General features: G+C 42.9%; 2 protein-coding genes and 2 non-coding genes across 9 annotated transcripts in view; all 4 read left to right on the top strand.

Annotated features, from left to right (window-relative positions):
- The window catches only part of CHD8 (chromodomain helicase DNA binding protein 8), a 60,809-nt gene extending 38,889 nt beyond the window's left edge, over window positions 1-21,920 (top strand). For 5 of the 6 annotated variants that reach the window (XM_055341721.1, XM_055341717.1, XM_055341719.1 and 2 more), the window contains exons 12-38: window positions 1,384-1,505; window positions 1,649-1,892; window positions 2,715-2,891; window positions 3,879-4,022; window positions 4,256-4,511; window positions 5,286-5,496; window positions 5,744-5,939; window positions 6,480-6,647; window positions 6,841-7,020; window positions 7,384-7,494; window positions 7,881-8,077; window positions 8,280-8,479; window positions 8,560-8,740; window positions 8,831-8,920; window positions 9,202-9,305; window positions 10,728-10,857; window positions 11,964-12,039; window positions 12,482-12,536; window positions 12,720-12,927; window positions 13,632-13,840; window positions 13,925-14,644; window positions 14,878-15,029; window positions 15,305-15,607; window positions 16,956-17,069; window positions 17,257-17,436; window positions 17,831-17,947; window positions 20,939-21,920. In XM_055341721.1, coding sequence (XP_055197696.1) covers window positions 1,384-1,505; window positions 1,649-1,892; window positions 2,715-2,891; window positions 3,879-4,022; window positions 4,256-4,511; window positions 5,286-5,496; window positions 5,744-5,939; window positions 6,480-6,647; window positions 6,841-7,020; window positions 7,384-7,494; window positions 7,881-8,077; window positions 8,280-8,479; window positions 8,560-8,740; window positions 8,831-8,920; window positions 9,202-9,305; window positions 10,728-10,857; window positions 11,964-12,039; window positions 12,482-12,536; window positions 12,720-12,927; window positions 13,632-13,840; window positions 13,925-14,644; window positions 14,878-15,029; window positions 15,305-15,607; window positions 16,956-17,069; window positions 17,257-17,436; window positions 17,831-17,947; window positions 20,939-21,505 — 5,412 coding nt within the window. In that variant the 3' untranslated portion in view covers window positions 21,506-21,920. The remainder of the gene's footprint in view (window positions 1-1,383; window positions 1,506-1,648; window positions 1,893-2,714; window positions 2,892-3,878; window positions 4,023-4,255; window positions 4,512-5,285; window positions 5,497-5,743; window positions 5,940-6,479; window positions 6,648-6,840; window positions 7,021-7,383; window positions 7,495-7,880; window positions 8,078-8,279; window positions 8,480-8,559; window positions 8,741-8,830; window positions 8,921-9,201; window positions 9,306-10,727; window positions 10,858-11,963; window positions 12,040-12,481; window positions 12,537-12,719; window positions 12,928-13,631; window positions 13,841-13,924; window positions 14,645-14,877; window positions 15,030-15,304; window positions 15,608-16,955; window positions 17,070-17,256; window positions 17,437-17,830; window positions 17,948-20,938) is intronic. The other variant, XM_055341720.1, reaches the window with a different exon arrangement.
- LOC129520978 (small nucleolar RNA U6-53/MBII-28) lies at window positions 11,313-11,422 on the top strand. Its single transcript, XR_008666737.1, has one exon. It is a non-coding gene; the product is annotated as a small nucleolar RNA U6-53/MBII-28 (small nucleolar RNA).
- LOC129520979 (small nucleolar RNA U6-53/MBII-28) lies at window positions 16,479-16,567 on the top strand. The gene has a single exon (XR_008666738.1). It is a non-coding gene; the product is annotated as a small nucleolar RNA U6-53/MBII-28 (small nucleolar RNA).
- A 962-nt stretch (window positions 21,921-22,882) lies between the features above and the next one.
- SUPT16H (SPT16 homolog, facilitates chromatin remodeling subunit) overlaps window positions 22,883-24,826 on the top strand; it is a 41,147-nt gene continuing 39,203 nt past the window's right edge. The window contains exon 1 of the mRNA XM_055341949.1: window positions 22,883-23,047. Coding sequence (XP_055197924.1) covers window positions 22,982-23,047 — 66 coding nt within the window. The 5' untranslated portion in view covers window positions 22,883-22,981. The remainder of the gene's footprint in view (window positions 23,048-24,826) is intronic.

Raw genomic sequence — 24,826 nt, 5'->3', positions numbered from 1 at the left:
TTTAACAATTGACACACAATCTTTTTTCATGTATTTCTCTATTTACTCATTTTCCTATTTACCAGATTAATTAATAAATTAATTTTAAAAGATTTTATTTATTTGAGAGAGAGAGAGCAAGCACAAGTGGGTGTGGGAGGACAAAGGGAGAAGGAGAAGTGGACTCCCCACATCTCCTCAGAGCAGGGAGCATGACATGGGGCTCGATCCCGGGACCCTAGGATCATGACTTGAGCTGAATGCAGACGCTTAACTGACTGAGAGCCATGTAGTCACCACCACCACCCCCGCCCCATTTACCAGATGATTTTAAAGCAAATCCCAGATTCCTTTATTTCATCTGTAAATATTTCAGTGTCTATGTTTAAAGGTCAATACAATTTTTACACCTGAGAAAATTTAATCATTTCTAAGTATTGTGAAATAGCCAATACTATATATATTTCCCTGATCATCATCTAATTTTTGTTAAAGTGCTTGGATTTTGAATAAAGGTTTATATATTGCTGTCAGTTAATGTGTCTCAAATGACTCTTAATTTTAGTTTTCCCCTCCATCTCCTCTCTCTTCTTTACAATTTCTCTTTGAAGAAATCAGGTGGTTTGTTCTCTAGAGTTTTCCATAGTCTGAAGTTTACCAATTGCATCCCCATTGGAACCTTCTAACATGTTCTCTGTCCCTTATATTTTACATAAATGGTTAGATACAGAACAGTGCTGTCCACTGGAACTTTTTAGCACTGTGCTAATGCAGTAGCCACTAGCTACATTTCAAATGCTCAATAGTCACGTGTGGCTAGTGGCAGATCTAAAACATCATCATAGACACAGTTCCATTAGCTACCACTCTCCTAAATAAAAACTTCATCAAATGGGGAAGGGAGACCACTAAATTTACTTCATGGGTGATTCTATCAGGTTTTCTTTTGTGATATTAGCCGTTTATGATCCATTGCCTCAGCCTATTCTTATAAAGATCTCAAAGATGTTATTTTAATTGTATCATGTCTTCATTTACTAGCCAGAATTTTCTATAAAAAGAAATATGATTCCCCTGCTATTTGGTTACTCTGAGGTACAGATGGTATAGGAAAGAAGGATAAATGCTTTTTTTCTCTCTTTATTCTCAGTTTTCAAAATAATGAAGTACTCTAGCATGCTCCAAAAGTGACCAGTGGGTTTTTCCTCTCTTGGTTTTCCTCTTTTTTAGTTTTTAAAACTTCATTTTAGTTTAAGCTTTATTATGAACTCATGAATTTAAATATATTTTAGACGTTTTCAACTCATGGTTTTGAATCAAAGTTTAACTACCTGAACTACCTAGTAAGTTTGCCTCGTTTTGTTAGTGGCTTCACCCCACTTACTCAGATTTTCTGTTTTGTAGAATCGTCCACAGGCAAGTGCCTGGAAGAAGTTGGAGCTGTCACATGAGTATAAAAACAGAAACCAGTTACGGGAATATCAGTTGGAAGGGGTCAACTGGCTGCTCTTTAATTGGTATAACAGGTACAGAAAAGAGTAGGCCCATGAAATGTAGGCTTGGTCTGGAATTACTTTATTTGTTCGCTATTGAAACATTTCCTTTTTACGTACTTTTTAAAAGATGGTATCTTTTGACATGCTTTTCTTTTTCCATGATGAATCTTCAGGCAGAACTGTATCCTGGCTGATGAGATGGGACTGGGCAAAACTATCCAGTCCATTGCCTTCTTGCAGGAGGTATACAATGTGGGCATCCATGGCCCCTTCCTGGTCATTGCCCCACTGTCCACAATTACTAACTGGGAGCGAGAATTCAATACATGGACAGAAATGAACACTATTGTATACCATGGCAGTCTGGCAAGCCGTCAGATGATTCAGCAATATGAAATGTACTGCAAAGATTCACGGGTGAGTTGTAGATCATGGGAATGTAATGGTTTAGAGAGGCCAAGGTATTTGATACTTTAGAGGCTTTTATATGAATAAAAGACTTTTATTGAGGTTTCCTATGGTGATTTATGGCATTTTGTCTAGGTTGCATGGGAAATTTTTTCTTTAACTTTTACTCTTTTAATCCAGTGGACATTTTGATCCAGTGGAAGTTCTGACTTTATTTATGAACACATGTGTTTTAAATAAAGTTTTCATCAAGAAAGTATTGAGGTGATGAAATTAAGCCATTTTCTCTCTTTTTGTTTACATCTACTAAAATTTACATCAAGATTAGTTCCTTTTTCTATACAAATTTAAAAATAAAAATTTGAATTATTCATTCTTTTAATCATATTTTGCTGCTTTTAATTTTGTTAAACTGATTCAATTCTGTCCATTTTTAGACAGGAACAGATACTACCTATTTCACTTTCAGTTTTGTCTTGTATATTTCAACAGTGCCCAAATTTGTGGATTTCAGTGTTAACTAACAAAAAAATCTAGGTCTGAGATATATGATGAGCTAGGCATACAGCAGAGTCAAAATTGTCCAGCTTCATGCATTGAGGTCTGTCATTTTCCCAAGAAACTAAGTATCTTGAAGAGACATTGTATCTTATATTAAGTGATTTGGTACTACTTATCAGGAAGATAAACAGCAGCAGAGATGGGTGATGGTGCTGTTTATATTTCTTATTGAGCCTGCCTGAATATAGAAAAGAGAATGTGTAATGCAGAGGAGGTCACCATTTAGGTGCATATTAGGCCTTTTCTTAACTTTATTGCCTTCATGCTTAGGGGCGCCTCATCCCAGGCGCATACAAGTTTGATGCCCTGATCACCACTTTTGAGATGATTTTGTCAGACTGTCCTGAGCTTCGTGAGATTGAATGGCGGTGTGTCATCATTGATGAGGCCCATCGACTAAAGAACCGTAATTGCAAGCTGCTTGATAGCCTCAAGCACATGGACTTGGTGAGTACCTTACATTGACTTATGAGCAGAAACACCTGGAATTAAAATAACCCTAATTCCCTGTGGAATTAATATAACTTAGAAGAAAGAAAATCAGAATCTTAGTATTGGGTGGTGGGTATGGCCTTATGGGAATGGACATCTGAAAGTCATATTAAAGTCCTATAAATTTTAGAATTGAAAGGTAATTATATTTAGTAATTCTTACCTAGGTGGAGAGGTGGGATATTGTTTCAGTTACCTGGTGCTACATAACAAATATCCAAAAACTTAATGTCTTAAAACAACAGCTATTACTTTATGATTCTCTAGTTCAGCAACTTGGGCTGGGCTCAGCTAGGCCATCACTCTCGTCTGTAGTCAGTAATGTGGCTGCAGCTGGCGATTGGTGGGCTCGTGGGTCATCTTCCACATGACCTGTCATCCTCCAGTAGGCCAGACTTTGCTTCTTACCATGATAAAGTCAGGGCAGTATCCAGAGAGGGCAAAGGCAGAAGTTGCAAGGCCTTTGAGGTATAGGCTCTGAAACTCACACAATATCACTTCTGCTACATTCTCTTTGTCAGAGCAAGCCACAAGGCAAGCCCAGATTCAAGGGGTGAACCTTGATAGGAGGAACTACAAAGAATTAATGGCCATATTTAATCCAGCACAGGTACATTCCCTAGACGGGGACATATTAGGATATCTGTGGGGAGTTGAGTGTGGAAAGGCATATGTAATTGGAAAAAAAAAATATTTTGCATATTTATTTAATTGTAATACTATTTAAATTTTTGTTAAATAATATCAGGTGGGTTTTTTGTTTTGTTTTGTGTTTATCAAAAGAGGGAGCAAGTGAAAGAAAAGATAGTAATCTGGTCCATTCCCATAATTTGTATAGATAAAAAAATTAAAGCTAAAGTTATATACTTGATAGAAAACCCCAGAAGTCCTTTGTGTTTTTGAGTTTTACCTTTTGTTTCGTTTTGTTTTTTCCATTTCTAGGAACACAAAGTGCTACTCACGGGAACGCCATTGCAAAATACTGTGGAGGAACTGTTCAGCTTGCTTCATTTCTTGGAACCATCACAGTTTCCTTCGGAGTCAGAGTTCCTCAAGGACTTTGGAGATCTCAAGACAGAGGAACAGGTAGGAAGTCCATCTAGACAAAAAGGTAAAATTTGTACTAGGCACACATCTATTGCCATAGGCTGCAAGGAACTCTCAACTCCTTCTTATAACCTTGTGCCTACATCATTAGTGGCAAAATCCACATTTTTCAGGTAATGGAAAGCTCTCATTGTATTTCTTCATGTTCCCACATAATGTAAAAATGTTTGTCCTCATAGTTTTTATTTCTTTTCTCTCTGTACTGTGCACAGGTTCAAAAGCTACAGGCCATTCTCAAGCCAATGATGCTAAGAAGACTTAAAGAGGATGTTGAAAAAAACCTAGCACCCAAACAGGAAACTATCATTGAAGTAGAGTTGACCAACATCCAGAAGAAATACTATCGGGCTATTTTGGAGAAGAATTTCTCCTTCCTTTCCAAAGGAGCAGGTCATACTAACATGCCTAATCTACTCAATACAATGATGGAGTTGCGCAAGTGCTGCAACCACCCTTACCTCATTAATGGTGAGAGAGTTCCTGGACAATACCTACATTTCTGTATCACCTGTGTTTACTTTCTAATGATATTCCTCAGGAACAGTGGATACATTGACTGATCCAGCCTAATTTTGGGAGGGAAGGGGGGTTCTTTTTCTTTCTTTTTTTTAAGATTTTATTCATTAATTCATGAGAGAGACAGAAGCAAAGACACAGGCAGAGGGAGAGTAGCAGACTCCCTGCTGAGTGTAGAGCCCAATGCGGGACTCAATCTTACCACCCTGAGGTCCTGCCCCGAGCTGAAATTCAGGGTTGGACACTTAACCAACTAAGCCACCCAAGCACCCCTCTTTTAAAACAATTCTTATGTGGAATGTCTTTTTCTATTTCTTCCCCTTTGATCCTCCATAGTCTTCAAAATTATATGGGATTTGCTGTTTAGAATTTCATGCAGAAGATCTCAAGTCATTCTGTTCTTGGATAAGTGTCCTCATTTGGTACTCTATTTTGTAGTTTCTGTTTTGGATGCCAGTAGGATGGTAATAGTTGTTTGCATGTATTAGCCTACTTCTCATTGTTACATATGTTTTATCCAATTATAATCTTAAGTCTGACTTATTTGCAGTATTTTGTATAAAACAGTTGAAGATTATTTAGTAGGACTTTTTGGGTGCTCAAATTCTCTATGAGAAAATGTTTTTCTAAAGTTAGGTAACTTTGCTTCCTTATCTCTGCTAAGTAAACTATAGCTTAGTATGTTTCTCTGGATATCACCATCAAGTTTGATTTTTCTTTTGGCAGGTGCAGAAGAAAAAATCCTAACAGAATTTCGAGAAGCTTGCCATATTATACCTCATGACTTCCACTTGCAGGCCATGGTTCGTTCAGCTGGCAAATTGGTTCTTATTGACAAGTTACTCCCGAAACTTAAAGCTGGTGGCCATAAAGTTCTGATCTTCTCCCAGATGGTACGCTGCCTAGATATCCTAGAGGATTATCTAATCCAGAGAAGGTGAGAAAAAAGACATCCATCCCTTGCCTTGTGTTTTCTGTAGCTTTATAAAACTGCAAAAGTAGGAGGGTCAGGTTTATTTAAAGTTGGCCAGGACTGGGATAAAAGAGGTATTTAAGGTTTTCACTCTCAACTTGCTGATAAGGTTTTTGGTCAACTGAATACAGAGATACTGGTATGAACCTAATCTTTTTTGGTCTCTCTTTCTGCTTGACTAATTAAACTTTTTTCTATAACTGCCATACAGGTACCTATATGAGCGAATTGATGGGCGAGTCAGAGGTAACCTTCGACAGGCAGCTATTGACCGCTTCAGCAAGCCTGACTCAGACCGCTTTGTCTTCTTGCTGTGCACCCGGGCTGGTGGACTCGGTATTAATCTCACAGCTGCTGATACCTGCATCATCTTTGATTCAGACTGGAATCCACAAAATGACCTGCAGGTAGAGGAAATCATTGTCCTAGGGGCTAACTACCTAACCTAAGAGGTTTGTCAACAGGATCAGGATCTCTTAGATTTGTCCTTCAAAGAGTATGGAATTGTTTACTTAGTTGAAGGGTGGCAGTCTCCACTGAGAGGTTTAAGGGAAGCAATCTTCATTGAGAGGTCAGCAGACTTTTTCTGTAAAGGGCTACGTAGTAAATGTTTTAGGCTTTGTGGACTATACGGTCTCTGTTGTAACTACTCACCTCTGCTCTTGGAGCACAAAGGCAGCCATAGACAATATGTATATCAGTAAGTGGGGTTGCATTTCAGTAAAAACTTTTATTTATAGAAACATGTAGCTGTGCAGACCATAGCTTGCTGATCCCTCGTATACTTGGTGGAACGATAATTTCATCTTGAAATTAACTTTTGGTTTTGAATTGATCTTATGGCTGCTTAATAGACGTGAATTGGTATTTTGAATCCCTTGCCCCCACCTGCCTCTGCCCCAATTTTATGTTAACTTTGCTCTTTCTTTCCATTTCTTTTTAACTAGGCCCAGGCACGGTGTCATCGAATTGGGCAGAGCAAAGCTGTGAAGGTGTATCGTCTCATCACTCGTAATTCTTACGAGAGAGAGATGTTTGATAAGGCTAGCCTCAAGTTGGGATTGGATAAAGCTGTGCTTCAGTCCATGAGTGGTCGGGATGGCAACATTACTGGAGTGAGTCCTCTTAGTCTATAATATATTTTTGGCTGGTCATAGTGTTATAGGGAAAGAAAGCTATTTTTTTGCACAGGAATCTGACCACCTTGTTTGGATTCTTAATTATTATTAAAATATGAACTAAATTATTATGATATGGTTCGATAATATTCTCTTGTTAGTTTTTTCATCTTACTATTGGATTGTGCAGATCCAACAGTTCTCCAAGAAGGAGATTGAAGATCTCTTACGAAAAGGAGCATATGCAGCCATAATGGAAGAAGATGATGAGGGCTCCAAGTTTTGTGAAGAAGACATTGACCAGATCTTGTTAAGACGAACCACAACCATCACCATTGAATCTGAAGGAAAGGGTTCAACTTTCGCCAAGGTATGTCCTGTCTGTGCCAAATGCTAAGGAAGCAGCAGTAGCGGAATCTTCCAGAATTTAAATAGATTTTTTTAAATTATTTTTTTAATTATTTTTTTAAAGATTTTATTTATTCATGAAAGACACACGGAAGAGAGAGAGAGAGAGCAAAAGGCAGAGACACAGGCAGAGGGAGAAGCAGGCTCCATGCAGGGAGCCCGATGTGGGACTTGATCCCAGGACTCTGGGATCATGCCCTGAGCCAAAGGCAGACACTCAACCACTGAGCCACCCAGGCATCCCTATATAGATTTTTTAAATGTAGGTGGTTTCCCATTGCTTTAAAAGTGTTGTAGCCTACTTTGTCCCTTTGTTCCTCACTAGGCAAGCTTTGTTGCTTCTGAAAATAGGACTGATATTTCTCTGGATGACCCCAACTTTTGGCAAAAGTGGGCCAAGAAGGCTGATCTAGACATGGATCTACTTAATAGCAAGGTAAGCTTACTTTTCTTTTAGAAAGTATTATAGAAGACACATTACTTTCAGGAATCTTTGTAGCCGTTTTGATTCTTTGATGCTGATCTTGGTGTATGGTGGTGTATTGTGTATAAGAGCCATTGTAAAAATTTCTGCATGGTAATAAGCCCCAGAAAACTACTTAGATACCTACCACTGAACATTGCTTCCCCAGAAAACTACCTAGATATCTACCACTGAACTTTGCTTCCTGAGACCCTGTATTTTGCATGTCCTAAAAAAAAAAATCTTTGAGTATCTATAAATGTTATATCCAAGTCTGTTTCAATCCATAATTGTCTTAATTCCTTTCCCACTGCCATATCATGAAAAGAGTTACTCTTCTGCTTCTATTCTCTGCATAGAATAACTTGGTGATTGACACACCTAGAGTACGAAAACAGACCCGCCACTTCAGCACTCTGAAAGATGATGACCTAGTGGAATTCTCTGATTTGGAAAGTGAAGACGATGAGCGGCCACGGTCTCGCCGACATGACCGTCATCATACATATGGGCGCACTGACTGTTTTCGGGTGGAAAAGCACCTCTTAGTATATGGGTAAGATCCCATTTTTCCCCTATAGGTAGTGTATTTCCATCCTGATAGACACTCTGCCTTTCAAATTGGAGGCTGTGACCAAAGAGGGGATAATGGGGAAAAAACTTTATTTGTTCTGTTACCATGTTGTTCCCAGATGTTTTTGTCTCCTGCCTTTTGGGAGTGCCCAGGAAGATATTAATACAGTTATCTGGTTTTTCAGCTGGGGACGGTGGCGAGATATCTTGTCTCATGGACGCTTCAAGCGACGTATGACTGAACGAGATGTGGAGACAATTTGCCGGGCCATCCTTGTATATTGTCTTCTGCACTATCGTGGGGATGAAAATATCAAAGGCTTCATTTGGGACTTGATTAGCCCCGCTGAAAATGGCAAGACGAAAGAATTGCAGAATCATTCAGGTAATTATCAATTCTTTGCTTTTCAGATTTCTATAGGTTACCTAGTCTTTTTCAGGTCCAAGGCTTTTTCTCAATCCAAGTCTTCAATGTCTCCCCTTTCCCAGGTCTTTCTATCCCTGTGCCCCGTGGACGCAAGGGGAAAAAAGTAAAGTCACAAAGCACTTTTGATATCCATAAGGCAGATTGGATTCGGAAATATAATCCTGATACTCTGTTTCAAGATGAGAGTTACAAAAAGCATTTAAAACATCAGTGTAACAAGTAAGGATGAGAATTAGCAAAGACTAAAGCATTCTCCACCTCAAAGTTTTTGCATTATTACTGAGCCAGCTCTTCTTCCCTCTCATCTAGGGTGCTCTTGCGGGTACGAATGCTATATTATCTAAGGCAGGAGGTTATTGGAGACCAGGCAGAGAAGGTGTTAGGGGGTGCCATTGCCAGGTACGGTTATGCTATATTTTTATGTATTTCTATGTATGCCCTGCCTTATTCCAGAAGATTGGTGTACTTATTTCATTCTATACTATCTTTGGGATAACTGGTAATTAAGAGCTGTGTTATATCAGGTTTTGATCCTATGCTTAATACTAGTGGAAACAAATAGGCAGATCCATGAGCATGTAACTTAATGGATAAAAGAAGATACCTATAATAAACTTTCCAAGGATTATCATTTTAATTCCCTTCATTGCTGTACTGATTCTGCTGTCTTACACCTTTAGTGAGATTGACATATGGTTCCCAGTAGTGGATCAGCTAGAGGTTCCAACAACATGGTGGGACAGTGAGGCTGACAAGTCCCTGCTCATTGGAGTCTTTAAGCATGGTAGGTACCTTTTCTTAGTTTACTCCGTTCCTGTTGTAGACTTTCGTTCACAGATAGAACATGTATCAAGGGGGATCCCTGGGTGGCTCAGCAGTTTGGCGCCTGCCTTTGGCTTATTAGGGCATGATCCTGGAGTCCCGGGATCCAGTCCCACATCGGGCTCCCTGCATGGAGCCTGCTTCTCCCTCTGCCTGTGTCTCTGCCTCTCTCTCTCTCTCTCTCTGTGTGTGTGTGTCTCATGAATAAATAAATAAAATCTTTTAAAAAATAAAAAATAAATTTATTTTTTTAAATAAAAAATAATTTAAAAAAAAGAACATGTATCAAAATGCTCATGGCCAATGACTGAGTTTTCTGATTAATCTTCAATAAAATTATATTTGAATAGGAAGCTAGTTCTTAAATATCCAGAGTTAAGCAATTAGTTTCTACAAATAGATGTTCAAAAAGACTAGATGGATAGGTAAATCCTAAGGTGGGGGGTCTCCCGTCTGTTCTCTAATCAGTGTCATCGTCTGTATGTTACACATCTCCATTAAGGTTCCACAAATCACGGGAGGTAATATATGCCCAATCATTAATAATACTCAGGCTTAATTTGTATGAAAGTATTCTACTAAAAGAAAAAAAAGAAAGTATTCTATTTCCATAACATCCCATTTGTCTAAATGTTTGGCAGTCATTGATGGAGGTGTGAGCTACAGGGAAACAAAAATAGAGTACAAAAAGGCAGAGTACTGCCTTTTCAGTCCAGCCTAATAACAAATCTCAGGTATTTAAAGCAGAGAGAGTGGAGTAACTCCCAACCCAGTGATTTAGTGGATTAGAATATAATTTCTACTTTTCTGTTTATAAAATAAAAATAAGGGCACTTATCCACATGTTTTCGGTAAGTTTAATGGATTAAAAAAAAAACAAAACATTTTCTAGTCTCAAATTTACTTGTGAGATAAGGAGGTTTAGAATAGTCCAACCATCCTGAAATATGTTCATTCCCTCATTCATTCATTCTCTGTTCATCATTCAGTGCCTGTTTGTTTGCAGGTGTTTCTTATCCATCATTTGAAAATGTGTGACCTATCCCTAAATTATTTTAGTTTTTTCATTTCCCCATCTCTGTAGTAAGAATGATAATACAAAAAAAATTTTTTTTGATAATACAAAAATTACCAGTTAAATGTCTGTGTAAATCTGTCAGCATTCTATAATAAGTATTCTGATCAAATTCCTATCATTCCTAACTAGTGATAAAACTCTTTGTAATTATTAGAGAACTACTCAATACAGTAATATAACCCAACAGCTGTCCAAGGTAATATTTTGCATTATGAGTAAAAAAGCCCATATAGTTCAATTATTCTAGCACATTTTTGGCAAAGTTAATCTCTTATTTTCTTCAGCTTTTGGTCCTTTTATTTCTAGGCTATGAGAAATACAATACTATGAGGGCAGACCCAGCCTTATGCTTCCTGGAAAAGGCCGGTCGACCAGATGACAAAGCCATTGCAGCAGAACATCGAGTGTTGGATAATTTCTCTGACATAGTGGAAGGGTAAGGATTGGTGTTTAGTTTCTCCTGAAGTTCTGAGTCTACCCCATGAAGGCTCTTAGTTGTTTGTGCAAAGAGGTAACTCTAGCCTTGATTGAACCTATTGGTATTCTTAATGGTGATTATACTCATTAATTATAAATTCTTAACGAAGAGTAGGATCAGCAGAAAGGACTCCATAAACTAAGCTAAAACCACACATTGCCATAAGATGCAACCAAAGATGAAAATCAGTGTTACTCCCAAGTGGCTTATTTGATGTTCTGTTCAGGTTTTTCTGCAGTGCTTTTCTGTACAGCCACAGTAACTGAAAGGAGAGCTGGTTGTCTTGAAAGATAATAGCCATGCAGCTCTCCTATGCCACTTATGTGGTAGAGCCTCAGGAGATTTTTAGCCCTGGTTTATCATCTCCCAGTGGTGCCTGACACATACAGGTATATACTCTGTCTGGATAAATGCCTCAATGATGAGTTGCCATGCTAATACTGAGTCACCAGGTAGGGCAGTGTTGCCCTAGTTTGGGTGCCAGTGAGTTTAACAAAACTTCTCACGTGGAGACCTGAGGGGCATGTGAAATAGTTGACTAATTCATATACCCATGCAGTCTTCTGCTGTTGAGAGATTTCTCTTTGATGATCACAACTTTAGTTTGCTTAGTGCAGGGCCCTCAAAGGAAATTGGGTCAGTTATTTATTGCAAATCATTTATGTCATCCTTCTGCCTAACAGAGCAGAGTAAAACAAGCAAAGTCCAAACATGGACTATTCAAATGTGACAATAAAAGTAAATAGGAAGGTAGGGAAGAATGGTAAACATAAAGAACTATCAAGAGAAAAGAAGTATGCTGGCCAAAGTGTTTCATTTCAGATTGAAGTAATTTAGAATGGCACTTTGTCAGTTTCTTCCTGTTCTTCGTCCTGTTGGATTTTGTACCTAACTTACTTGGAGCTTACCACCTGGCCTGCCGTTTCTTTGAGCATGAAAGAAAACCACTGTTCCATGCTGGATTTTTATGTTTGGCCAGATATTGATCCTAAATTGCCCTTAGTGAAAGAAGATACATTCTTGTTTTTGTTTTTGTTTTCCCCAATGTCTCTGGATAATTTTAGGGTTGATTTTGATAAGGATTGTGAAGATCCTGAATATAAACCACTCCAGGGTCCTCCAAAGGACCAAGATGATGAGGTGAGGAATTCTCATTTAAATGTAGCTTTCTCCCATTCCCTGGATCCTAATGTATATTGTTTAATTTATAATACAAAATGGAAAGTAATTACTATTTGAGAATATAAAGTACTAATGAAAAAGATTTTTTAACACCAGCTGGGGGAGACCAGGGATGGCTTTGTGGAGGAGGAGGTGGGACCAAGCTGGATATTAAAGTATATTATTTGCTAAATTCCTGAGTCCCTTTATTTTCAAGCCCTTAAGAACAACTGATTTTTTCAGGTTCTGCTTTCTTATTCCTTTAGTTGGTTGCTTCCATTTTTTTGTGAGGGTTCATTAGAAATTTTTCTTGATCCTTGCGTGCCATAGAAGGACACACATAAGAAAGTGACTTCAGAGTGCCAACTTCCCCCCCCTTTCCCTCCCCCCTCAATCCTGTGGGGTGGATCTCCTTCTCTAGGGTGATCCCTTGATGATGATGGATGAGGAGATCTCAGTGATTGATGGAGATGAAGGTAAACTTCTACAAGTTAGTCAACTAGTACAATCTTGTGTGTGGGGTGGTGGGTTGGGGAATTATTTACTAAATTCTGTCCTTTCCTGGGGTTTCTAAGAGCTTTGCTTTTGGGTGGGTTGAAATACTGGTATTATCTATACTACCTTTCTTGTACTTACTCATTCTGTGTTTCTTTCCACAGCCCAGGTAACCCAGCAGCCAGGCCATCTCTTCTGGCCTCCAGGCTCTGCTCTGACAGCTAGGCTTCGGCGACTAGTAACAGCTTATCAACGCAGCTACAAGAGAGAACAGATGAAGATAGAGGCTGCAGAACGAGGGGACCGGAGACGGCGGCGTTGTGAGGCAGCCTTCAAGCTAAAAGAAATTGCACGGCGGGAGAAACAGCAACGGTAAAGTGTGGCTGAGAATTTGAGCTGAACACACACACACACATACACACAAAAAAAGAATTTGAGCTGTACTGTAAGCTTGCCTTTGGCTATGGGTCCTATACATATGTAGATACATACATACATTATGTATATATATTTATATGTGTGTGTGTGTGTGTGTGTGTGTAAGATTTTATTTATTCATGAGTCAGGCAGAGGGAGAAGCAGGCTCCCTGTGGGAAGCCCGATGCGGGACTTGATCCCAAGACCCCAGGATCATGCCTTGAGCTGAAGGTAGATGCTCAACCACTGAGCCACACAGCTGTCCCTGGGTTCTGTATTGAAAAGCATCTTAGGAAGGATTTATTTGGAATTCCCTTCAGAGGGACCATCTTATTTGCTTTTGTAAGTCCTCTGCAACAAAAAACCTCCCTTTTGTGGATAACCACAACTCCTAGGAAGGTCTCTTATGGCCATTCTCACTGAGTTATATGCCTACATATTTTGTTTGAGAGAGAGAGAGAAAGCATGAGCAAGGGGGTATGGGAATAGAGGGAGAAGCAAGCTCCCCGCTGAGCAGGAAGCCCGATGAAGGGCTCGGTCCCAAGACTCTGGGATCACAACTTGAGCTGAAGGCAAGATGCCTAACCAACTGAGCCCTACCCAGGTGCCCCTTCCCTGTGTTTTTCTGATCATTGCTGCCTGATTCTTCTTCCCTTTAGATGGACAAGGCGTGAACAAACTGATTTCTATCGCGTAGTATCTACCTTTGGTGTGGAGTATGACCCTGATACCATGCAGTTCCACTGGGATCGCTTCCGTACTTTTGCCCGACTGGACAAAAAAACGGATGAAAGCCTTACCAAGTACTTCCATGGTTTTGTGGCCATGTGTCGCCAAGTGTGCCGCCTTCCCCCAGCAGCTGGAGATGGTAAGCAAAACTGGAGAGTCTCAGGTGAGTGGGATTGGATGGCAACAGAACTGACTTGGCTCATTCCACTCCTGTCTCTTGCAGAGCCCCCAGACCCTAATCTGTTCATTGAGCCCATCACTGAGGAGAGGGCCTCACGGACTCTCTACCGTATTGAATTGCTTCGGCGCTTACGGGAACAAGTTTTATGCCATCCCCTTCTGGAAGACCGGTTAGCGTTATGTCAGCCTCCAGGTCCTGAATTGCCCAAATGGTGGGAGCCCGTTCGGCATGATGGGGAGCTTCTACGAGGGGCAGCCCGCCACGGGGTGAGCCAAACAGACTGCAACATCATGCAGGACCCAGACTTCTCTTTTCTGGCTGCCCGTATGAATTACATGCAGAACCATCAGGCAGGAGCACCAGCTCCATCCCTGTCACGCTGCTCTACGCCACTGCTACACCAGCAGTATACCTCGCGCACTGCCTCACCACTGCCCCTGCGCCCAGATGCTCCTGTTGAAAAGCCACCTGAGGAGACAGCTGCCCAGGTCCCCAGTCTGGAGAGTCTGACTTTAAAACTAGAGCATGAGGTGGTGGCCAGGAGCCGACCAACCCCACAAGACTATGAGATGCGAGTAGCCCCCTCTGATACTACCCCTCTGGTTTCCCGGAATGTTCCACCAGTCAAACTGGAGGATGAGGATGATTCAGACTCTGAGCTGGACTTGAGCAAGCTGTCACCATCATCCTCTTCTTCCTCATCCTCATCCAGCTCCAGCTCCAGCACTGATGAGAGTGAGGACGAGAAGGAAGAAAAGCTAAGTGAGTGCATGTGACAGGCTGTTGGCCCTTTTCCCTATTTCCCACTCCCCACCCCCATCACCAGGCTCTTTACCTTTTTTTTCAAATGCATCCTCTGGGAGAGATTTGGACTTTGATTTGATAGAACACCGAAAGAGATCTGTTATACTTTGGGCCTTTATTTAAAGCCCATATAATTCCATTTATATATAACCTCACTCTCCATCTTTGCTCACATTTTGTATGATCTCTAGGTGCTGACCCGTCCCGCTCAAAGCTCTATGATGAAGAGAGTCTTCTGTCCCTCACTATGTCCCAAGATGGATTCCCAAATGAAGATGGAGAACAAATGACCCCTGAGCTTCTGCTGCTACAAGAAAGACAAAGAGCTTCTGAGTGGCCCAAGGTAACAGCCTCATTCCTGGATAATATGGTCTAGAAATAACAGTGTAACAAAAACCGGGAACAAGGAACAGATGGTTCTGGTTTTCTTTAATTGTATCTAGTGCCACACTTTTTTGTCATGCAACTCTTCCCAGTTGACTTAGGGATCTGATACATTTACCTCCCTCCTCCTCTTTTTACCCATCCTGCTAATGATGGCACTGTTGTTTGTCACAGAATCACATAGCTGGTATTCAGGCCCTAAAACCAGTGTTCATTTCTTCTCCCCCCACTCAGGATCGTGTCCTTATAAACCGTATTGACCTCGTCTGCCAGGCTGTACTCTCAGGGAAGTGGCCTTCTAGCCGCCGAAGCCAGGAAATGGTAACAGGAGGAATTTTGGGGCCAGGCAACCACTTGCTAGATAGTCCCTCATTGACTCCAGGAGAATATGGTGACTCTCCAGTCCCCACACCACGAAGTAGCAGCGCAGCTTCCATGGCAGAGGAGGAAGTATCTGCAGTCACCACAGCAGCAGCTCAGTTCACAAAACTTCGCAGAGGCATGGATGAAAAGGAGTTTACAGTTCAGATCAAAGATGTAAGCTCACCATTTACACACTGGGAAGTGGGGAAGGAGGCTTTCGTTTTGCTAACTACTTCACTAAAAGGATACTGAATTCATTTGGTTAGTTACCTTTAAAAATGAGAGAGGAGGGACGCCTGGGTAGCTCAGTGGTTGGTTGTCTGCCTTCAGCTCAGGTCCTGATCCCAGGGTCCTGGGATCGAATCCTACATCGGGCTCCCCTTGAGGATCCTGCTTCTCTCTCTGCCTATGTCTCTACCTTTCTCTGTGTCTTTCATGAATAAATAAAATCTAACAATGAGAGAGGAATTGGGCTTCCTAACTGGCTCAGTCAGTAGAGTACACAACTCTTGATATTTGGGTTGTAAGTTTTGAGCCCCACATTGGGTGTGGGGATGACTTAAAATCTTTTAAAAATAAATAATAAGTAAAAATAAAAACAAGAGGGGATAAAAATTAGTTTATAAAGCTCCATTGAGGAAAAGTCATTGCAGTAAAGGAAGGGATTGTGTATCTCCTAAGGACTAGATTAAAGGAATCCATATTTTTGGAAGAAAATTTAATTGATATAAGGCTTCTTTTGGGTGGCTTATTTCTAGATCCTAGAAACCTAGTTTTTAAAAATTGAAATCAAATTGTGGGAAAGTTGTTAAAAGGATACCTAGGTATTATGGGCCTTATTAAGTTAAAAATAAGAAGTCATTCTTAGTGAAATTATATCAGTGTTATTTATTTTATAGATGTGAAATTTTATTTTTCCTGGTCATCTTCCCTGTTGAAACCCTATTAGCTGATCCTCAAGTATTCAACAAGAAAATCTTGTGGTTTTTTTTTTCTTTTAAAAGAAAGCTTAAACTGGTATGTGATCGGAATTACCAGGATTTTGCCCCTGTGATGAGTAGCCATGCTAATATTGAGACACCAGATACGGGATGTTGTTGAGATAAATTCTTCTCTTACATTCACCTGAGGGGCACTAGGTCAAGAGATGAAATCTATGTTAGAAGTATATAAATTTAGATATATTTCTAATTTCTACCCTTTAGTCAGATGGCCTTCCTTCTCATCATTGAGCCAGAGGATGACCCTTACCCTAAGATCCCCAGAGCTTAATATTTACTTTAAAAACAGGGATGCCTGGGTGGCTCAGCAGTTGGGTGTCTGCCTTTGGCTCAGGGTGTGATCCCGGGATCTGGGATCGAGTCCCACGTCAGGCTCCCTGCATGGAGTCTGCTTCTCCCTCTACCTGTGTCTCTACCTCTCTGTCTCTCATAAATAAATAAAGTCTTTAAAAAAGTTTTTTTTTAAATTAAAAAAAAAAGTGTGCCATATGACATCTTTGGTGGGTGGGTTGTCTTTTTAGGAGGAAGGACTGAAGTTAACATTCCAGAAGCACAAGTTGATGGCTAATGGAGTAATGGGAGATGGACATCCTTTGTTTCATAAGAAGAAGGGAAACAGAAAGAAGCTAGTTGAGGTGAGTGGGAGAGAAAGTCTTTACCGTGATGATTAGGATTTTTATTCTCACTCATTGATGAAGGCAGTTGGGATTAAGGGACTAGAAGATAATAGAATCGTTTTATGGCTACCATTGGCTCTGCTCCCCCTCCCTCCCTGCCCCAAAGAAGAGTATGTGCTCATGGGGGTGGATTCTGGGTTTGCAGCTGGAGGTGCAGTGCATGGAAGAGCCTAATCACCTTGACGTGGACCTGGAAACCCGGATCCCTGTCATCAATAAGGTGGATGGTACTTTGCTGGTGGGTGAGGATGCCCCTCGCCGGGCTGAACTGGAGATGTGGTTACAGGGTCATCCAGAGTTCGCTGTCGATCCCCGATTTCTAGCGGTGAGTGGCAGTTCCATCCAGCAGATTTAAAGTCATTCCCTTGGGATGTAAGCTGTGTGAGAGGGAGGAAGCATGCCGTAATTTTTTTCTGTGTCTGCCTGATACCACCATAATACCACCCAGTCTTCCTAACTCACAGAGTAGTTGTGAGGCTCAAAATAAAATAACATTAAAGCACTCATTAACCTAAATAGTAGGCAAATATTTACTGTTGAACTGTTGTATAACCACCTAGTTTTGGGGGGAGAGATCTGCTAACTGGCAGTTTTCCACTAGCACTAAGCTTTTATTTATCCATACAATCAGCCTTTCTTGTCAAACTAGACACTAGTACCTTAACAATTACTCCAGAGATTTGTATTCTTCCAGGATAACTCATAGTTTTCTATTTCAGTATATGGAGGATCGCAGAAAACAGAAGTGGCAGAGATGTAAAAAAAATAATAAGGCGGAACTGAACTGTTTGGGAATGGAACCAGCACAGACGGCTAACTCTAGGAATGGGAAGAAGGTGAGTGAGACTGAGGCATTCCCGCTCTGTTCCCAAGCTGGATGTGCCTGGAGAAATTATTTCATGTTTTAACCTTTTCCAATGCATGAAAAACTGTATCTTCGGTACACCAATCAGGAAACCAGGATAATTTTATTGGTATTTTTACAGTCCTTGGCATTGTCATCTATAGAAGAGCATAAAATTCTAAAAAGTGAATGTGTAAGATGTGTTGGGACAGTAAGGCTTTCTCCTCTTCCACTGACTGACTAAGGGATTTTGGGCAAATCCTTTAACCTTTTCAGTTTGCACATCCTGAAAAGTTGAGGATATAGGAGCAGATAAGCTCTTAAAAGTGTTACGATTCAATATATTTTAGAAGTGACTTGGGGCTACCAAAGACAATAGTCACAGCATTTCCCAACATGGGAGAAGTTGAGATTCGCTGATATTGCCAGTAATGGAAAAAGGACGGGAAACCTGTTTTATAGTTTATAACAACAACTTGGGTTATTCCATTATTTTCCAATGTACTTATGCTTTTATCCCTGTTATAGGCCATTTGGTAGATTTTCTACCAAAATCGGAGAGTGAAAATTTCTCTCTGCCATGTTTGCCTTACTTCGGTCAGTTGTATTTTTTAAACATATTAAATCATGGTTTGTTTGGCAAGCAATTGTTTAAAATGATTAGCACTTATCATCTGCCATTGGATCTGTTATAGACCTCTTTATACATAATATGTAATATATATGTAAAACTACATTGTAGTCTTTTAACAAAATTTCCAAATGAACGGCATTTTCTACATATAAGAAATTGAGATCATTATTTTGCACTATATTTTGCAAATATAGTTATTTGTGAGGTGCATTTATGAGGCTTATTATTTTTATATTGGTGAGAGTGGGGTTTTTTGTTTGTTTTAATTCATGGCGGGGGCGGGGCAGAGACACAGGCAGAGGGAGAAGCAGGCTCCATGCAGGGAGCCTGATGCAGGACTTGATCCCAGGTCTCCAGGATCACACCCTGGGCCAAAGGCAGCGCTACACCACTGAGCCACCCGGGCTGCCTGGTGAAAGTGGTTTCATATAAATATTGTTACCATAGAAGAGTTTTTTTTGTTTTGTTTTGTTTTGTTTTATTCATGAGAGACACAGAAAGGCAGACACACAGGCAGAGGGAGAAGCAGGCTCCCTGTGAGGAGCCCAATGCGGGACTCTACCCCAGGACCCTGGGATCACCACCTGAGCCAAAGGCAGACGCTCAACCACTGAGCCACCCAGGTGCCCTATAGAAGAATATTTTAACTTTTTCTCATAGCCTTCCATGGGACCAAAAGTGTAATAAGGAGAGTGGTTGATATGGGAGGCTGGTGGTTGGAAGGCTGGTACCTTCTCTGTCTTGAATTTAATGTTATAGAACAGCCTATAAAAAAGCTGCTTCTTCAGTGTTTTTCTCCCATATTATCTATTTTTCTTCAAGTATTTTGCTACTTCTTTAGAGTCAGTTGATAAATCTAAGAAAGAAAAGATCACTGGGAATCACAGAAAATCATGACTAGTACAGAATTTTTTTTTTTTAAGTATTTATTTCTTTGATGGGATGCCTCGGTGGCTCAGTGGTTTGGTGCCTGCCTTCGGCCCAGGGTGTGATCCTAGAGACCCAAGATCAAGTCCCACGTCAGGCTCCCTGCATGGAGCCTGCTTCTCTCTCTCTCTGCCTCTCTTTCTGTATCTCTCATAAATAAATAAATAAAATCTTAAAAAAAAAAGAATTTATTTGAGAGAGAGGGAGTGTGTGAGCTGAGGGAAGAGCAAAAGGGGAAAGACTCTCAAGCAGACTCCCTGCTGAGCACAGAGCCCATCATGGGGCTCGATCTCATGATCCTGAGATCTCGACCTAAGCCAACACCAAGAGTCAGATGCTTTACTGACTTGTGCCACCCAGTCACCTCAGTACAGAATTCTTAATGCAGACAGAATTAATGGTGTGCTATTACTGGTACCTGCAGGAGTTTAAATGCTATTATCGTTATATTTTAAAAGTTTGCATACAAATACAGAGTATCGAGATATTTATTTTTCCTAATTATAAAGGTATATTCCTATGTCAGGTGTTAGGCTTAGATTGGTAAATAGAATCCAGAGACACAGATACTAACTGAGTTTGATCCCAGTGTACCAGTCAGAGGCACTAGAATTAATAAGTTCCAGCTTCAGTGTATTTAATCAAAATTTACGGTCAGAACATCCGGGGGCACCTGGGTGGCTCAGTCACTTAAGTGTCCAACTCTTGATTTCAGTTCAGGTCATGATGTTGGGCTCATGCTGGGCATGGAGCCTGCTTGAGATTTTCTCTCTCTCCCTCTCCCCTTCCCGGCTTGCTTGCGTTCTCTCTCTAAAAAATAAAAATAAAATAAAAAAATTTTACAGCCAGAACATCTAGAAGCAACTTAAAATTCAACCATTTGGTTTTTTTTTATCAATGTGAAAAACATTTTATTAAATTTCGTGAGGAGCTACCCACAATCTTTTTGTTGTTTTAGACATTCGGGAGTCTTGACCTGTCCTTAGTTTACCACAGCCAGCTGTGCTAATGAGTAATAGTTTGTAAATGTCAGTATAGTCATGCTGCACTTCACATGGTAAAATCATGTGAACAACCTGCTGTCAGTAAAGTATACAGTGCAAATACTGATTCACTCACTGGCTTAAGCTCCTTATTAACAAAGGTAAGCGTCTGGGAAATGGTTAGATGGAGGTACAACAGTCATGGAAAAGAAGCAAAACTCTGGTTTCATAGAAGTATCAGTATCAATTCCTTGATTTTAGCTTCAATAGCCTTCAAGCAGCTACATGCATTTCCTCCTCCTGTTACCATCTGGCCTCGTCTGACTATGCTTCCTTTGCCCCTCCGGAAGATAGTGAAAAAGCACTTGTAAGCTAGGATTCTGTTGACTTCTAGTTTGCTCAGATTCCTTTGTTTTTACTGTCTTCTGCTCCCTCCTAGGGTCACCATGCTGAAACTGTGTTCAATCGGGTTTTGCCAGGGCCTATTGCGCCAGACAGCGGCAAGAAGCGGGCCCGTAGGATGCGACCAGACCTTTCAAAAATGATGGCCCTGATGCAGGGCGGAGGCACTGGGTCCCTCTCTCTGCATAATACCTTCCAACACAGCAGTAGTGGCCTGCAGTCTGTGTCTTCCCTGGGCCACAGCAGTGCCACTTCTGCATCTTTGCCTTTTGTGCCGTTTGTGATGGGTGGTGCAGCATCATCCCCTCATGTAGACTCCAGCACCATGCTTCATCACCACCACCACCACCCCCACCCCCACCATCACCACCATCACCATCCAGGCCTGAGAGCCACTGGCTACCCTTCTTCACCAGCCACTACCACCTCTGGTACTGCCTTGAGGTTGCCACCACTGCAACCTGAGGAGGACGAGGACGATGAGGATGAAGATGATGATGATGATTTATCTCAGGGCTATGATAGCTCAGAAAGGGACTTCTCACTCATTGATGATCCTATGATGCCAGCCAACTCAGACTCAAGCGACGATGCTGATGACTGAAGCCCCAGCATGGTCCCCATTGCTTGGGTGGCTGCTGTATTTTCAATTACTCTGGCCCTTGGACTATGGAGAAGTGGGAGGGGCAGGGGGAGATGTGGGGAGACCCAGGACTCCAGGAGGTGAAAAGGAAAAAGAAAACTCATACCTGATTGCTTCCAAATTTGAGAGGATTGGGTGGGCAGGGGGAACTCCTAAAATACTACATGACCACTTCCTCATTTCTGGGGAAGGAAAGGAGACTAGAGCAGCTGATGTGCTCACCCCTCCCTAAGCCCCTCCATTAACCACAGACTATGTAGCGCTGGCCCTCGCCTCTGGCAGAGCCTGTTCCTGGCCGAACTGTGGATACAGCTGGAGGGTCAGGAACTGTTCCCTTCCTTCCCCTTGGCATTAATAAATTTAAGTTAATCCTTTTCCACTCTTCCCTTGTTCTGTATTTGCTCAAACCCAGTATAAATGTTCATTTTGAATTCACGATGGGTAATTTCGATACCACTTTGCTAAAGTGGTTCATGCAGTTACCTTGGGTAGGGCAGGCGAGTCACCTGTACTCTGTTAAAGGGTATGTGTCAGTGTAGTCTGTCCAGCTTGCTAAAGTAAAAGCAAGGGAATTATTTAAGTGTAGGCAGATGTTCCAGATTCAAACTCCCAATTTCTTGAGGGAACCACGCACATTCTGTTTGGAATCAACTGAAGTAACGGCGCTTGGGGAAAGCCTGGGAGTGGTCATCGTTCGCGAGGGCGAGAGGAGGAACCTTGAGCCGACCTGGGGGGGCGGGGCGGGGTTCTGGGAAGCCCCCGGGGCCACCTGCGGTCCCAGCGCGCAGACGGAGCCTGGGCGTTTTCTTTGCCTTCCTACAGCGAAGTGTTACCGGGAGGGTGGGCTCCTCTCGCCCCGCCGGTGCTCCGTCCCCGCCAGCAGGGATCCCTGCAGCCCTGGAGCAGCACGGGTCTTGCTGCCCCAGCACCGCGGGCTCCCGCGCTTCCCGCTTCGCCTCCGCTCGTCGGCGGGTGGGGCCGTTGCGGCAGGGGCGGGGCGGGGCAGGCCGGCCCCCGCCCCCCTCCCCCCGCGGCCAGAAGCCCGAGCGCCGGGAAACCGCGGCGGAGGAGAGAGTAAGGGCGGGGTGCTGCGTCACGTGATGACGTCGCCTCGCGTGCGGCTGTTGCTCAGTTGACCAGAAAACCCCGCGAAAATCTAGACTCTTTTTTGCGTTGCACATTTTGTTGATTTCCCACTGTATTTCTTCCTCGTCTCCCCCCCTAACCTCCGGAGAGACAGGATCTTAAAAAAAAATTTTTTTTTTAATAAATAAATAAGCCCCCGAGCGCCGTCGGGACCCGGAAGCGGAAAGGGCATCTTTGAGGTCGGTACTTCCGGGTCACTGGGAGAGTGCGGGATTCCGGGGCCGAGAGCGGGTGGCGGATCCGGGACCTCGCGTGATTCTCGGAGCCCGAGCAGGAGCGGCGTCCGTGGCTATGGCTGTGACTCTGGACAAAGACGCTTATTACCGGCGAGTGAAGCGGCTGTACAGCAACTGGCGGGTGAGAGCGCGCCCGGAACCCTCCCCAGGGAGCCCCCTTGTGCCATCCCATAATAGCCCCGTTTCTCGGCGCCCTTTTCTCTCCTTTCCGCCGGGAATTCCCGGGTTCGGCTTCGCGCCCCCGGAGCCGCCGCAGGACCGGTCGCCGCAAGCCGCCCCCCTGTCTCCCTGCCCCCCCCCCCCGCCGGGCTCGCGGCCGCCCCGTTCGCGCTTCCCGCCCTTCGAGGGGCACGGCCCCCCAGCCCGCGGGCGCGCCCCCGCACACCCACGCGTTCGCCCTGCGTCCCGCCACCAACCCGGCCGCGTCCGCGGAGGGGGGACGGCGCGCAGGGCGTGCGAGTGTGTGCGTGTGTCGCTTGCGGGGTCTTTCGCTGGAGTTCAAAAAAAAGGGAAAAGCAAGCCAAATAGTAATCACGCGCAACCGTGTGTTGTAGGCCCTGCCATGGGTCGCACGGAAGCCTGGAGCTGAGAAGCGGGCGGCTCCAGTAGCGCAGAAACGACGCGATGCCTGGAGCCTCCTTAGTTTTCCTCCCGGGAGCGCATCCGGGGCACGTGTCGAGGAGAAGCGCCGCTGCGGCCCCGGGCCTTGAAGGTCGGCGCTCGAGCCGCTTGCAAAGCGCCCGCGGTTAACGTTTGCTTTTACGGTAGCGATTGATGGGTTCGTGCGTTTGATTGCATCCCGTGGCGCAGGCCGAGCCGCCTGGCCAGAGCCTGGCCTCCGACCTGTGTCATCCAAAACTCAGAAAGACTTTAAAAGCTTAAAGAGACACGTCCTGGCAGAAATGGCCAGTTCCGACCGCAAGTCGCCTTCCAGGGCGATCCTCCGCTGACAGCCGAGCCCGTTCACGCTGGTCGGTTCGTTGCCATTCATCCCAAGGGCTCGCGCCGTCTGTTTCATCTTTTGCCGGTAATCGCATTAGGTCACCGAAAATAAAACGGGCTCTCCCGTGGACATTTTCATGAAAAGATAAGAGAAAGATGAGGGCTTTATGGCCAGATAGATGCCGAACGTGAGTTTTAACTTACAGATTGTGTTATTGGTTAATTTCCGGCGAGTGTCTGGCCTCTCCGATTCACTGTTGACATTTTTAAATTCGAACGTGATCCACGTTAGAAAAACTTTAAAAGGCTACAGCGTCTTTTTTTTTTTTTTTTAACATTTTACTTGTTTGTTTACTTGAGACTGAGAGGGAGAGGCAGGCTCCATGCAGGAAGCCCGATGTGGGACTCGATCCTGGCACCCCAGGATCACGCCCTGGGCCAAAGGCAGACGCTCAACTGCTGAGCCCTCCAGGCGTCCTGGTTGCAGCGTCTTCTGAAGATTAATAAGCACAAGGGTGCTACGGTAGTAAATCAGAAGCCCCCTCCCCTGCCCCCAGCCTCTGAAATTGCACACCTTGGATGTGGAGGGTGTTTGTAGTCCCGGTGGTACAGAGTTTATCAAGTCACTCTTCACCTGCTACAGACCATTCACAAAAGCCAAGATGAGCCTAGAGCCCGGTTCCCTTAGGCGGTAGAGAAATGCACAGCAGGAGACTGGAAGGAGCTCCAGGCCTGAAGACTGGGAGACAAAGCTAGTAGCAAGTGTCAGTCTTGGCCCTTGTTTTTTGTCTGTTTCTCAAAAATCATTAAAATTTATCCTGGCCCTCCTACTTATTATGTTAGAATGTTAGAAATTTCTTTGTTATTATTAAGCACCAGCTTAATACTGCAGAAAATTTCAAATCACCCTTCCACAACCCATTCTTCCTGACCCCACCCAAATTCTTGATAAAGAGCT

This window comes from Nyctereutes procyonoides, unplaced genomic scaffold (genome assembly GCF_905146905.1).
Source record: "Nyctereutes procyonoides isolate TBG_1078 unplaced genomic scaffold, NYPRO_anot_genome, whole genome shotgun sequence".
In the NCBI taxonomy this organism is placed as follows: Eukaryota; Metazoa; Chordata; class Mammalia; order Carnivora; family Canidae; genus Nyctereutes; species Nyctereutes procyonoides.
Note: the sequence above shows the minus strand (reverse complement) of the source record. Positions and strands in the feature narration are given on the sequence as shown.